Source organism: Drosophila santomea, unplaced genomic scaffold (assembly GCF_016746245.2).
Source record: "Drosophila santomea strain STO CAGO 1482 unplaced genomic scaffold, Prin_Dsan_1.1 Segkk15_quiver_pilon_scaf, whole genome shotgun sequence".
Lineage (NCBI taxonomy): Eukaryota > Metazoa > Arthropoda > Insecta > Diptera > Drosophilidae > Drosophila > Drosophila santomea.
In genome coordinates this window covers 134,536-151,057 of record NW_025318947.1, presented here as the reverse complement: position 1 = coordinate 151,057, position 16,522 = coordinate 134,536, and the positions used below count along the sequence as shown (strand labels likewise).

Below are 16,522 nucleotides of genomic sequence, written 5' to 3'. Positions count from 1 at the left end.
TTAATATAATTCCCAACTTGCTATGGTTTAATTTCTATTATATATACCCTCTGAGAGCCCATAAACCAGAGACGACCGGAAGTTCCGTGGATGTTATTGCTTAAATCTGCGTCGCTGCAGGCGATGTATTTTTAGGATCGTCCAGGATGTTGTGCATCAAGGACCAAAACAAGGCAGGTTCCTAGTTTAAGAAATTAATAATAATTTTTAAATAATTGCGTCCGTTTTTTTGATATTCGAAATTAAATTCAATCGATATTAAATATTAATCAAAGAATTATCGACAAATAATTCGCAAAATGAATTCTCAACAAATGGCCGATAAATATGCATAAAAACAGTATGCTAGTTGAACACTTAATTTGCTGCATAAAAACATTTATCATATTGAATATTTATGGATAACTTTCATTAATAACTAAACCACATTTTGGAGATAGAAATCATATATTCTTGGTGTCATTCATTGGACATTACATTTTGCTAGCTCTTGGCCACGGTATCGTTTATTATAATTTAAAATTTATATCCATTACGTTTAATATAATTCCCAACTTGTATGGTTTAATTTGCATTATATAGTGACATATTCATTTCTTCATACGACATATTCACTCTTCATATAAAAAAGCTAAAGCCGATCTTTTGGAAAGCTTCACTCTCCAAAAGCCTCATAAATAACATTCCCCCAAGATACGAACCGCTTAACGGTAACGAGCTTAATGATCTGTTAAGCTTGACATATAAAGCTAGGTAGAACTTAAAAGGCTTATGTTAATCCTCTGTAAAAGGTTTGCTGGGCCGAAAGAATACCTTTGTAAATTAGTTCTTAACTGACCTCTGGTGAAACTTATTCAAATAAAGATCATAAAAAAGGAAAATATATATTTTTTTTCATTAAATCTATCACCAAAAAAGTTTATTGGCGCAGTCGGTAGGATACTGAAAAAAGTCCTAGTAAACTCGTTATCCTTTGACAATCTAGTGAAAAGAGGAAACTTGTACGACCAAGTAACCTTTTCTGATTGTACCCGCGAATTGGCCGCAACAAAGTGATTTCGGTTCGTTTAAAGTGACTAAAATCGGTATCCGCACAAGAACCTGTGCGATCGGAGTTAATTTAAAGACCTAATTTTGTGGACCGCTTCGTAAAGTGAGACCTCCACTAAGGTGTAATACAATTAAAAGGCGCACAGTGCAGTTCACTAAGACATAATTCTCGACATACTGTAGCAGTCTGTGAACAAAAACAGTAGCCCACTAAAATCAAAAGTGCGACCGCTACTATAGTATAAAACAATAAAAAGTTAAAACCGTGCAGTTCACTTAAGGCATAAGTCTCGACATACTGCAGCAGTCTGTGAACAAGAACAGAAACTAACTTATAAATAAAACTAAAATGGAATTACCAGCGGAAAATATGACTCAATTACTTCGGCAAATACGCCAAGTACCGAAATTCTCTGGAGACCCATCGAATCTCAGCTCGTTCATCAGACGTATCGAATACCTGTTGAACTTATACCCTTCAAACGACGCTCGACAGAAGGCGGTTATATTTGGAGCCATCGAACTTCAAATTGTCGGAGATGCGGAAAAGGTTACCCAATTTGGAATGCACAACGAATGGACAACTTTAAGAGACGCCCTAATCACGGAATTCAAGACTCAGACGCCCCTGGAGGATCTACTAGGAAGACTGTATCGCACACCTTTTAAGGGTAACTTACGTCTATTCTGTGACGTCAACGCTCACACCCTGATAGTTTGTTCATGACCTTAGCGAGGTATGACATTTCAACCGTTCAAAAGTTAAGACAATCCGCCCAACAAGAAGGTCTATACGAAAACCCAATTTCCAAAACATTCGATAATCAACAAAGACTTAACTCAAATTCACCTAACACCTATAAACATACTAACATTAATCAAATCAAAAACACTCACCCCAACCAACGATTCATTCGCCCCTTTATTCCATTAAATCCCACACAGATCCAAAACACTAACGTAAACAATCAAACCCCTTTTAGACAAATTCCTCCGACCAGACAACAGCAACTTAATCAGTACAGAAATTTATACAACGGATTCAGAACAGACTTACTTCAGGACCGTCAAAACGACACCCGAAACTACTATCAGCCCCCCCAACAACCAAGAGTGCCAAATAAGCGTTTTAGAGAAAGCAGCGAACAATCGCGTATGCAGACAAATGAAAATTTTCACCAGCACGAATTAGATAACGAAACTGAACACTACATTAATAACGACGAACAGTTCCACGAAGATCAATTACAGAATACTCAGACAGAATTGTTTACAGATCAGCAATATCAACAAGCTGAAAATTTTCCAATACCAGCCTGGGATCCCACCAATACATAGAGATCATGTTTAATAACCACAGATATAGATGCATAGTTGATACTGGCTCTTCGATAAACTTGATGAGCTCAAACTTTTTCAATCTTCAAGTTAAAGATAAGCAAATAACTGTCCGAAGTATGACAGGCTATTCTAAATTAAATAAATATGTAGATCTTCCAGCCAACGGTCTTTTTCAACAAACGCAAAAATTCTATATTCATTCATTTTCACCTTATTATGATATTCTGTTAGGAAGAAAAATACTAATGGAGAATAACGGTTTAATAGACTACTCTCGGAAAGAAACAATAATTAACGAAAGAACATTCATTCACAAAGAATTAGATCCATGCGATGAGAACTCTTGGGAAAACTTTAATGCACTCTTACAAGAAAACAACTTTACATCAGAAATAAACTATGCCATGGACAACAACATAGACTCAGAACACACATACAGACTAGAACATTTAAATAGTGAGGAAAAATACAGACTTACAAATTTATTAAAAGAGTTCAATGACATTCAATATTCCAAAAATGAAAACTTTACATTTACAAGTATAATACGTCACGATATAAAAACCTCTCATGAAAACCCAGTTTACAGACCATACTCGTAGCCGTTTTCCTACGAAGCAGAAGTAAATAAGCAAATTGAGGAAATGTTAAAACAAGGCATTATACGCGAAAGCGACTCCCCTTATTGCAGTCCATTATGGATTGTCCCCAAAAAGATGGATGCCTCTGGCAAACCGAAATTCAGGTTGGTCGTGGACTATCGAAATCTAAATGAAATAACAATAAATGATAAATTTCCGATTCCTAACATGGACGAAATACTAGGCAAATTAGGAAAATGACAGTATTTTACTACAATTGACTTAGCAAAAGGCTTTCATCAAATCGAAATGGACCCTAAGTCTATACCAAAAACGGCGTTTTCGACCAAACACGGTCACTATGAGTACACTCGCATGCCATTTGGCTTAAAAAATGCTCCTGCAACCTTCCAACGATGCATGAATTACGTCCTAAAAGACCTCATAAATAAGCATTGCCTTGTTTATTTAGATGATGTGATCATCTATTCAACATCTCTGAACGAACACCTAGACTCACTGAGGAAGGTTTTTGAGAAACTTATCTTAAACTCCAATTGGACAAATGCGAATTTTTAAAAAAGCAAACAAATTTCTTAGGTCATATAATAAGTCCAGAAGGCATACGACCTAATAAAGAGAAAGTTGTTAAGGCAATCGAAAAATTTCCTCTCCCAAAGACGCCAAAAGAAATCAAATCTTCCTTAGGCTTATGCGGATACTACCGTAAGTTCATTCCAGACTTTGCAAAGATTGCAAAACCTCTGACAATATTTCTAAAAAAAGGAGCTAAAATAGACACAAGAAACGAAGAATACAATAAATCATTTGAAAAATTGAAAACACTCATAATGAACGACCCAATTTTGATTTGCCCTGATTTCACAAAAACATTTCAAGTCACTACTGACGCTAGCAATTTCGCCATAGGAGCCGTGTTATCACAAGACAATAAGCCAATAAGCTTTGCAAGTAGAACATTAAATGATCATGAACAAAATTATAGCAATCGTTTGGGCAACCAAATATTTCCGCCCATATTTATATGGAGTCCCCTTTGAGATTTTGAGCGATCACAAACCCCTTGTTTGGCTAAATAATATTAAAGAGCCTAACATAAAACTACAACGTTGGCGAATTAGACTTAGCGAATATAATTTCAAAATCAAATATTTAGATGGTAAACTTAATCATGTAGCAGACGCTTTATCTCGCGTCAAAATTGAAGAAAACATGGTAGGCGAAGAAGAAAATATTTCAACAGCAGAAAGAAAACACAGTTCATTAGAAAGCAACGAAACCTACATTGAAATTACAGAAAAGCCCATAAACTATTTTGCAAGACAAATTGAATTTATAAAAGATAGCGTAGACCAAGTAGAGACAACGAAATATACTTTTCCAAAATAAAACTGACCATCAAATACACTGATATGACCCTGACAAAGACAAAATATATCCTTATTAAATACTTCTTAAATAATAGCAGTGTTATTTACCTGGAGAACGATAAAGACTTTTTAGTTTTTCAAAAAGCATATCGAGAAACCATTAACCCACATAGTAACGTGAAAATTCTGAAAAGTATCATAATGTTAAAAGACATAAAATCTTATACTGAATTTAAAGAATTCATTATTACTCAACATTCTAAATTGTTACACCCTGGTATTGAAAAAATGATACGATTATTTAAAGAAACTCACTATTTTCCAGATTATAATAAACTAATTCAAAACATTATCAATGATTGTGAAGTCTGTAACCTTGCAAAGACAGAACATAGACCAACAAAACTAGTTTTCGAAATAACTCCAGAGACAATAACCCACGCGAAATTTATGTTATTGACTTTTATGCTATTGACAACGAACAGTATATATCTTGTATAGACGTTTATTCAAAATTTGCGTCACTTATTAAAACAAACAGTAGAGATTGGTTAGAGGCAAAACGAGCCCTTACTAGAATTTTTAACGACATGGGAAACCACAGAAAATTAAAGCAGACAAGGACTCCGCGTTTATAAGCACTTCTTTAAAAACTTGGCTAAACAACGAAGACATACAAATAGATATTACCACAAGTAAAACAGGAATAGCAGACATAGAACGCCTTCATAAAACCATAAATGAAAAAATCAGAATTATCAATACTGAAAACAATAGAGAAAATAAAGAAACACGAATGGAAACAATTTTATACATATACAACCACAAGACTAAACATAACACAACCGGACAGATACCGGCTAACATCCTTCTTTACGCAGACACACCTACTTATGATACCCAGATGATTAAAGAAATGAAAATCAAAATCTTAACAAAAAACGACAGGATTTCGAAATCGACACAAAATTTAGACAAGCACCCTTAACACGCGCAAAATCAAAGAATCCCTTTAGAAAAACAGGCAGAATAGAACAATTAGACGAAAAACATTATAACGAAAATAATAGAGGTCAAAATGTTATTCATTATAAAAGCAAATTTAAAAAGAAAAAGAAAGTTAATGACAGCAAATACTTGCAGCAAACCGACACCTCCCAATCATCGGACTCATAATCACCATAATAACTTATATAACATAATAACGTATTGCGACACAAACTACAGCAGGAACAATCGAAATCAACCCAATAGAAAACAATCAAGGATTTATCTTGTTTGAATCTGGAACAATACAAATCCCCATCACCTTTATGCATCACTGTCTCACCATAAATATTACAGAAGTTGAAGAAACATTTAATAGTATAATTAAACAATGTCAAGAATTTAAAAAGGTCACAAAAATTAAATATTTAACCGAGAAAATGGAAAGAGAAATAAATGGCATACGCATCTCAAAACGAAACAAACGAGGACTGGCTAACTTTGTAGGTTCCACATTAAGATATCTTTTTGGCACACTAGACGAAGACGACAGACAACATATTGAACAACAAATTTCGACTCTATCACAAGACACAGTACATGTCAGCACTCTAAACCACGTTATTGACAGTCTCAATAATGGCATAGAAATAATTAACAACCAGTCCAATTCTTTGAAAAAGGAACAAAAATTGAATCTATTAATATTTAATATTGAACATTTTACCGAATATATCGAAGACATTGAAATGGGTTCACAACTAACACGACTAGGAATATTTAATCCTAAACTACTAAAACATGAAAATATTGGCAACATTAATTACAAAAATCTGATAAACATAAAAACTTTCGCTTGGTATAACGTACCTACTAATGAAATATTCCTAATGTCCCACATTCCTATGAATTCAATTGAACGACCAACTTTCATCATTGCACCTTACCCCGACAATAATGGCCAAATTATTAAGGAAAATATTGAAGGCAAATTCTACTCACATAACAACTGCGTTCTAAATACACTAACAAAGAATATTGTCACAGACCATTGCATAGCTAACATAATAAAACACGAAACACCAACTTGTACTTTTCAAAAATATCGTAAACAATCCTATATTCAATACATTAAACCAAATATACTTATAACCTGGAATATGACCAGAGAAAAACTTTATCACAATTGTAACGGTCAAGAGATTTATATTGAAAATAATAAACCTTTAAAAATATCCAACTGCACAGCAGAATTAAAACAAATTACAATATCTAATAGTATTCAACAATACACAAATGTAATATTTACTGAACACAATGTAACAAAAATCGAACCAATGTCACACATAGAAATAAAGGAAATGATTTTGTTAAACAATAAGAGTAACAAAATTTACAGAAACATACTAATAATCTTCATATCTGTTTTAGTTTTAATTTACATATTTTACTTTTATATGAAATGTAAAACAGCGCCTTACAAAATTATTATCTCTTACTAAAACCAAGTAAAACCACTAACAAAAATATCGAAAAAGAAACAGAGACAAAAACAGAAATAGCTGAAATTGCAAATCCAGTATCACACTTATATCCAGAAATAATCGCTTGAGGACAAGCTAATATCTAAATGGTGGGGGAGTGACATATTCATTTCTTCATACGACATATTCACTCTTCATATAAAAAAGCTAAAGCCGATCTTTTGGAAAGCTTCACTCTCCAAAAGCCTCATAAATAACATTCCCCCAAGATACGAACCGCTTAACGGTAACGAGCTTAATGATCTGTTAAGCTTGACATATAAAGCTAAGTAGAACTTAAAAGGCTTATGTTAATCCTCTGTAAATGGTTTGCTGGGCCGAAAGAATACCTTTGTAAATTAGTTCTTAACTGACCTCTGGTGAAACTTATTCAAATAAAGATCATAAAAAAGGAAAATATATATTTTTTTCATTAAATCTATCACCAAAAAAGTTTATTATATATACCTTCTGAGAGCCAATAAACCAGAGAAGACCGGAAGTTCTGTGGATGTTATTGCTTAAATCTGCGTTGGTGCTGTCGATGCAGTTTTAGGAGCGTCCAGGATGTTGTGAATCAAGGACCAAAACAAGGCAAGTTCGCAGTGTAAAAAATTAATAATAATTTTATAATAATAAAATAGGTACATCCGTATTTTTGATAATCGAAATTAAATTCAATCGACATTAAATATTAATCAAAGAATTATCGATAAATAATTCGCAATATGAATTGTCAACAAATGGCCGATAAATATGCATATGTTGAACACTTAATTTGCTGCATAAAAACATTTATCGTATTGAATATTTATGGATAACTTTCATCTAATAACTAAACTACATTTTCGAGATAGAATTAATTTATTCTTGGTGTCATGCATTGGACATTACATTTTGCTAGCTCTTGGTCACGTTATTGTTTATTATAATTTAAAACTTATATCCATTACGTTTAATATAATTCCCAACTTGTTATGGTATAATTTCCATTATATATACCCTCTGAGAGCCCATAAACCAGAGACGACCGGAAGTTCCATGGATTTTATTGCTTAAATCTCCGTTGATGCTGGCGATGTATTCTTAGGAGCGTCCAGGATGTTGTGAAACAAGGACCAAAACAAGGCAGGTTCGTAGTTTAAGAAATTAATAATAATTTTAAAATAAGTACATCCGTATTTTAGATAATCAAAATTAAATTCAATCGACATTAAATATTATTCAACGAATTATCGACAAATAATTCGCAAAATGAATTGTCAACAAATGGCCGATAAATATGCATAAAAATAATATGCTATGTTAAGCACTTAATTTGCTGCATAAAAAACATTTATAAACGAATTCACTTATTCTTGGTGTCATGGATTGGACATTACATTTTGCTAGCTCTTGACCACGTTATCGTTTAATATAATTTAAAATTTATATCCATTACGTTTAATATAATTCCCAACTTCTTATGGTTTAATGTCCATTATATATACCCTCTAAGAGCCCGTAAACCAGAGACGACCGGAAGTTCCGATGATGTTATTGCTCAAATCTGCGTTAGTGCTGGCTATGCATTTTTAGGAGCGTCCAGGATGTTGTGAATCAAGGACCAAAACAAGGCAGGTTCGCAGTGTAAAAAATTAATAATAATTTTAAAATAATTGCGTCCGTTTTTTTGATATTCGAAATTAAATTCTATCGATATTAAATATAAATCAAAGAATTATCGACAAATAATTCGCAAAATGAATTGTCAACAAATGGCCGATAAATATGCATAAAAATAATATGCTATGTTGAACACTTAATTTGCTGCACAAAAAAACATTTATAAACGAAATCATTTATTCTTGGTGTCATGCATTGGGCATTACATTTTGCTAGCTCTTGACCACGTTATCGTTTAATATAATTTAAAATTAATATCCATTACGTTTAATATAATTCCCAACTTCTTATGGTTTAATGTCCATTATATATACCCTCTAAGAGCCCGTAAACCAGAGACGACCGGAAGTTCCGATGATGTTATTGCTCAAATCTGCGTTAGTGCTGGCTATGTATTTTTAGGAGCGTCCAGGATGTTGTGAATCAAGGACCAAAACAAGGCAGGTTTGTAGTTTAAGAAATTAATAATAATTTTAAAATAAGAACATCCGTTTTTTTGATAATCAAATAAAATTCAATCGACATTAAATATTAATCAAAGAATTATCGACAAATAATTCGCAAAATGAATTGTCAACAAATGGCCGATAAATATGCATAAAAATAATATGCTATGTTAAACACTTAATTTGCTGCATAAAAAACATTTATAAACGAATTCACTTATTCTTGGTGTCATGCATTGGACATTACATTTTGCTAGCTCTTGACCACGTTATCGTTTAATATAATTTAAAATTAATATCCATTACGTTTAATATAATTCCCAACTTCTTATGGTTTAATGTCCATTATATATACCCTCTAAGAGCCCGTAAACCAGAGACGACCGGAAGTTCCGATGATGTTATTGCTCAAATCTGCGTTAGTGCTGGCTATGTATTTTTAGGAGCGTCCAGGATGTTGTGAATCAAGGACCAAAACAAGGCAGGTTTGTAGTTTAAGAAATTAATAATAATTTTAAAATAATTGCGTCCGTTTTTTTGATATTCGAAATTAAATTCAATCGATATTAAATATAAATCAAAGAATTATCGACAAATAATTCGCAAAATGAATTGTCAACAAGTGGCCGATAAATATGCATAAAAATAATATGCTATGTTGAACACTTAATTTGCTGCACAAAAAAACATTTATAAACGAAATCATTTATTCTTGGTGTCATGCATTGGGCATTACATTTTGCTAGCTCTTGATCACGTTATCGTTTAATATAATTTAAAATTTATATCCATTACGTTTAATATAATTCCCAACTTGTTATGGTATAATTTCCATTATATATACCCTCTGAGAGCCCATAAACCAGAGACGACCGGAAGTTTCGTGGATATTATTACTTAAATCTGCGTTGGTGTTGGCGATGCATTTTTAGGAGCGTCCAGGATGTTGTGAATCAAGGACCAAAACAAGGCAGGTTTCTAGTTTAAAAAATTAATAATAATTTTAAAATAATTGCATCCGTTTTTTTGATATTCGAAATTAAATTCAATCGATATTAAATATTAATCAAAGAATTATCGACAAATAATTCGCAAAATGAATTGTCAACAAATGGCCGATAAATATGCATAAAAATAATATGCTATGTTAAACACTTAATTTGCTGCACAAAAAACATTTATAAACGAAATCATTTATTCTTGGTGTCATGCATTGGACATTACATTTTGCTAGCTTTTGACCACGTTATCGTTTAATATAATTTAAAATGTATATCCATTACGTTTAATATAATTCCCAACTTGTTATGGTTTAATTTCCATTATATATTCACTCTGAGAGCCCAAAAACCAGCGACGACCGGAAGTTCCGTGGATGTTATTGCTTAAATCTGCATCGGTGCTGGCGATGTATTTTTAGGAGCGTCCAGGATGTTGTGCATCAAGGACCAAAACAAAGCAGGTTCCTAGTTTAAGAAATTAATAATAATTTTAAAATAAGTACATCCGTTTTTTTGATAATGAAATTAAATTCAATCGACATTAAATATTAATCAAAGAATTATCGATAAATAATTCGCAAAATGAATTGTCAACAAATGGCCGATAACTATGCGTGAAAATAATATGCTATGTTGAACACTTAATTTGCTGCATAAAAACATTTATCATATTGAATATTTATGGTTAACTTCCATCTAATAACTAAACTATTGTGAACCAAGGACCAAAACAAGGCAGGTTCGTAGTTTCAGAAATTAATAATATGTTTTAAATAAGTACATCCGTTCTTTTGATAAACAAAATTAAGTTCAATCGAAATTAAATATTAATCAAAGAATTATCGACAAATAATTCGCAATATGAATTGTCAACAAATGGCCGATAAATATGCATAAAAACAAAATGCTATGTTGCACACTTAATTTGCTTATTTAATAACTAAACTACCTTTTCAGATAGAAATGATTTATTCTGCTAGCTCTTGGTCACGTTATCGTTTATTATGATTTAAAACTTATATCCATTAATTTTAATATAATTTCCAACTTGCTATGGTTTAATTTCCATTATATAAGTTAACACCAGCAGTTTTCACGGAGTGAAACTGCCGAGTTGCGGGCCATATCCGGTGGCCTGCACGCGCATTGAAAAGACCGCTGATCCCGCACTTGCGCAATTGCCCGGAGTCCGAGCCAAACATTCGCGGAGCGAGTGATCGGCCGGATACAGAAGTGCTGACCTGGCCCTCTGCCGGCAGCGCTGCAACTAACCAGAGGCCTGGAGTTGCATTAGATTGTAAACTTAAGTTCAGTAAATAATTGTACTCCAGAGCTTACGCTCTGTACTTATTGTAACAATCGAATATTTCTCTCACCCTAACGGGGGAGTAGAATAATAAGTAATAATAAAACTAACATAAAGACTTATTAATGGTCGCCCAACGTGTTCAAACCCACGAAAAATAGCAAAGTAAAAGACAAAGTAGTCTCGCGCGGAACCAAAACTGGTGCAAGTGAAATCCTAAATTTTTTCTTAGCCTTTACAAGGCAAGAAAAATATCACTGAAAAGTAATTGGTGCAGTGTAATATTCATTCTTAGCTTTTAACAAAGCAGGAAAAATTAATCAAGAAAATAAAATTGATTAAGTGAAACAACATTCTCAACTTCTAGCAAGTGAGAAAAATTTAATCGAAGAAAATAAAGGTGGCAAAGTGAAACGCCATAAAAATTACCGGCTTTCAACAAAGCGAGAAAATTCAAAATAAATAAAATACAAAACGAAATAAATAAGCAAAAGAACTTCCAGCGAGAAAAATTAATGAAAACTGAAACCAAACACAAAACCAAAAAATTCCAAATAAATAAAATACAAAATCGAAATAAATAAGCAAAAGAACTTCCAGTGGGAAAAAATAAAGAAAACTGAAACCAAGCACAAAACCAAAAGGGGAGAAACTTCCCCTCGCCCTACAACGGCAGCAGCAACGGCTGCAATAGCGGCAGCAGCGACAACGGCAGCAACGACAGCGGCGGCGGCGATAGCGGCGGCAGCGACGGTAGCGGCAGTGACGGCAGCGGTAGCGGCGGCGGCAGAGGCAGCGGCGGCAGCAGCAGCGACAGCGGCAGAAGCAGTACCAACAGAAAAAAGCCGTCGGCAAATGCAAATTTCGAAATTAAATTTACAAAGGAACATGTGAGTAAGCTTTTTGTCCAAAAACTCACCGAACAAAAGAATATCATACAAAAAATAAATAAGAACTTGACTTTTGAGTGTCTAATACTTGATGAAAATAATTTACAAATATTCAGAAAAAATAATAAGAGAAATTAATTGCAAATAAAACAAGAGAGAACGCTATAGTCGAGTTCCCCGACTATCTGATACCCGTTACTCAGCTAGTGGAAGGGAGAAGGAGAGTCTTAAACACAATTTTTGGCGGTTTTTAGGCGTTATAGTGGGCGTGGCAGAAAGTTTTTTGGCAAATCGATAGAAATTTACAAGACCAATATAAAAATGAAAAAATATCAAAACATTTTTCAAAAGTGTGGGCGTAGCAGCTTTGGGCGGTTTGAGGGCGTTAGAGTGGGCGTGGCAAAAAGTTTTTTGGTAAATCGATAGAAAATTACAAGACTAATACAAAAATGAAAAAATTTCAAAACATTTTTCAAAAGTGTGGGCGTGGCAGTTTTGGGCGGTTTGTGGGCGTTAGAGTGGGCGTGGCAAAATGAATCGATAAACTTGCGCTGCTTCTATGTCTCTGGAGTCTGTATGCTTAATCTCAACTTACTAGCTTTTGTAGTTCCTGAGATCTCGACGTTCATACGGACGGACAGACGGACAGACGGACGGACAGACGGACATGGCCAGATCGACTCGGCTATTGATCCTGATCACAAATATATATACTTTATATGGTCGGAAACGCTTCCTTCTGCCTGTTACATACTTTTCAACGAATCTAGTATACCCTTTTACTCTACGAGTAACGGGTATAAAAAGAAACAAAGTGGCAAAGAGGGCAGTCGACACGGTCTCCACAGAAAATCAATTTTTTGACGGAAGAAAACTCCGACGAAGAAGATTACGACTCCCTTGCCCAAACAAACGCCACCGAAATAGAGGATGAGCTGGATGCAGAAGACTCCTGCAATTTTTTAGGGTAAAGTCCATGCTTCCCTACATAACACGTACGGTAGCAGGAAAAGAAATAAAACAAGAGAGAACGCTATAGTCGAGTTCCCCGACTATCTGATACCCGTTACTCAGCTAGTGGAAGTGCAAAGGAGAGTCTTTAACACTGACAGTTTTTGGCGGTTTGTGGGCGTAAGAGTGGGCGTGGCAAAAAGTTTTTTGGCAAATAGATAGAAATTTACAAGACCAATACAAAAATGAAAAAATATCAAAACATTTTTCAAAAGTGTGGGCGTGGCAGATTTGGGCGGTTTGTGGGCGTTAGAGTGGGCGTGGCAAAAAGTTTTTTTGCAAATCGATAGAAATTTACAAGACTAATACAAAAATGAAAAAATATCAAAACATTTTTCAAAAGTGTGGGCGTAACAGATTTGGGCGGTTTGTGGGCGTTAGAGTGGGCGTGGCAGCACGATTCGACAAACTTGCGCTGCGTCTATGTCCCTGGAGTCTGTATGCTTAATCTCAACTTACTAGCTTTTGTAGTTCCTGAGATCTCGACGTTCATACGGACAGACAGACGGACAGACGGACAGACGGACAGACGGACGGACAGACGGACATGGCCAAATCGACTCGGCTATTGATCCTGATCAAGAATATATATACTTTATATGGTCGGAAACGCTTCCTTCTGCCTGTTACATACTTTTCAACGAATCTAGTATACCCTTTTACTCTACGAGTAACGGGTATAATTATTACTCGATACCGGCACATCCAAAAACTATATTTCTCCACTCCCGGGGCTAAAAGGCGTCGTGGCAGCGGAAAAACCTTTCACGGTAAGGTCGATTCATGGCTTTACAAAAATCGAAAAAAAATGTTTCGTTTCGGTGTTTAACGTAAAAACACCCTTTTATATTTTAAACAGTCTTAAGGAATTTGAAGGCATTATCGGGCTCGACTTGCTTAAACAAGTCAATGCGAAACTCGATTTTACTGGAAATATAATAAATACTAGTAACGGAGCTGAAAAGATCTAGTTCACTAGAGCAGAAAACGTTAACTTCATCAAAATTAATGATGAAGACGTATCTCCTGCAATTAAGAACTCATTCAATAGGATGATTCTTAAAAATCATAGGGCCTTCGCTGACCCAGACGAAGCCCTACCATTTAATATAAACACGATCGCCACGATACAAACTGACGGGCAGCCGGTATATTCTAAATCATACCCGCATCCCATGGGTGTGACCGAATTCGTCAATGCAGAGGTTAACAACTTCTTGCGGACGGCGTGATAAGGCCATCCAAATCTCAATACAACAACCCGACTTGGGTTGTAGATAAAAAAGGGACAGATCTAAATGGAGTAAAAAAGAAGCGACTAGTTATCTATTTTAGGAAACTAAATCAGAGGACAGTCGACGATAAGTACTCTATACCGACAATTCCGACAATACTGTCAAACATGGGCGAGTCTAAATTTTTTACGACCCTCGACCTTAAGTCAGGCTTTCACCAAATAGAGCTGGCAGAAAAAGATAGGGAAAAAACAGCATTCTCTATAAACAACGGCAAATACGAGTTCTGTAGATTGCCATTTGGGCTTAAAAACGCCCCAAGCATTTTCCAAAGGGCCATCGACGATGTCCTACGGAACGGAATCTCGAAAATATGCTACGTTAACGTCGATGAAGTCATAATCTTCTCAAAAACAAAAGAAGAACACGTTAAAGACGTGGATTGGGTTTTAACAAAACTCTTAGAAGCAGGCATGAGAGTACCTCAAGAAAAGTCAAAGTTCTTTAAAAAGAGCGTTGAGTACTTGGGGTTTATTGTGTCGCAAGGGGGATTGCGAACTTCACCTGAAAAGGTAAAGGCCATAAAACAATTCCCCCTACCAAAAACGCTTTTCGAGCTCAGATCATTTCTGGGCCTAGCAAGCTACTATAGGTGCTTTAAAAAAGACTTTGCGAAAATCGCAAGGCCTTTAACGAGCATCCTAAAAGGCGAAAACGGAAATGCAAGCAAATATCAGTCAAGAAAGATTGATATTGATATGACTAAGGAACAGAAAGAAGCGTTCGACAGGTTGAGAGAAATCTTGGCATCAGAGGACGTTTTACTTTCATACCCAGACTTCAAGAGACCATTCGATTTAACAACGGAGAAACGAGAAAAACTATGCAACCAATGAGCGAGAGCTCCTCGCCATAGTTTGGGCGCTAAAAAACCTCCGCAATTACCTATACGGTGTAAAAGGCTTGCAGATCTTTACCGATCACCAGCCACTTACCTTTGCCGTTTCAGACAAAAACCCTAACGCGAAATTGAAGCGCTGGAAAGGGTTTATCGAAGACCATGGTGCTAAATTGGTCTACAAACCGGGGAAAGAAAATCTTGTGGCAGACGCTTTGTCTCGCCAAAACATAGCATAGACGTAGCAACCATTCACAGCGAACAATCGCTGACTTACACCATAGACACAACAGAAAACCCGGTAAACTGTTTAAAGAACCAAATAGAAGGAAAAGAAGGAAACAGCTTCTCGGTGGACACATTCATCTTGTTTAAAAGCAAGGTGAGGCACATAATAAGAATCCCTAACCGGGAAAATCTTCTTAATGCTCTACAAAAAGTAGTAAATGCCGAGGTAGTGAACGCAATATATTGCTCCTTACCGATCTTGGCATTTATTCAACACCGACTAGTGAACTGTTGCCAAGCACTTCTTTCAAACACACGAAGAGCTTTGTCCAAGACATTACCGATGCAACCGAACAACGGGAAATCGTTATAACGGAACATAACAGGGCCCACCGAGCCGCACAGGAAAACGTAAAGCAAATCTTGAGGGACTACTTTTTCCCTAAGATGCTTCGGCTAGCTACAGAAGCAACTTCAAATTGCAAGACCTGTGCAATGGCGAAATACAAACGTCACCCATGCAAGCAAGAGGTAGCGAAAACACCGATACCCTCCTTTGTGGGGGAAATCCTCCACGTTGACATTTTTTCAACGGACGGAACCCTGTTTCTCACCTGCATTGATAAATTTTCAAAATTCGCCACAGTGCAAGCCATCGCATCGAGGGCTATTGTGGACGTAAAGTCCCCGTTATTGCACATAGTAAATTTCTTCCCGAAGATAAAAACAATTTACTGCGATAATGAAAGATCGTTGAATTCTGAAACCATCAAAACGATCCTGCTAAACCACTTTAATATAACCATTTCCAACGCCCCGCCTCTACATAGCACCTCAAACGGTCAAGTAGAGAGGTTTCATAGTACCCTGGCAGAAATTGCCAGATGCTTGAAGCTCGAAACCAACCTGAACGATACGACCGAATTGATTCTGCTAGCAACTAACAGATACAACAATTCAATTCACTCG

General features: G+C 35.4%; 1 protein-coding gene across 1 annotated transcript in view; it reads left to right on the top strand.

The window, feature by feature from the left end:
• Nucleotides 1-1,615: 1,615 nt before the first annotated feature.
• Nucleotides 1,616-16,522, top strand: part of LOC122756572 — a 16,695-nt gene continuing 1,788 nt past the window's right edge. Inside the window, exons 1-2 of the mRNA XM_044006668.1 lie at nucleotides 1,616-1,721; nucleotides 11,968-12,181. Of these exons, the coding sequence (XP_043862603.1) occupies nucleotides 1,616-1,721; nucleotides 11,968-12,181 (320 nt within the window). The remainder of the gene's footprint in view (nucleotides 1,722-11,967; nucleotides 12,182-16,522) is intronic.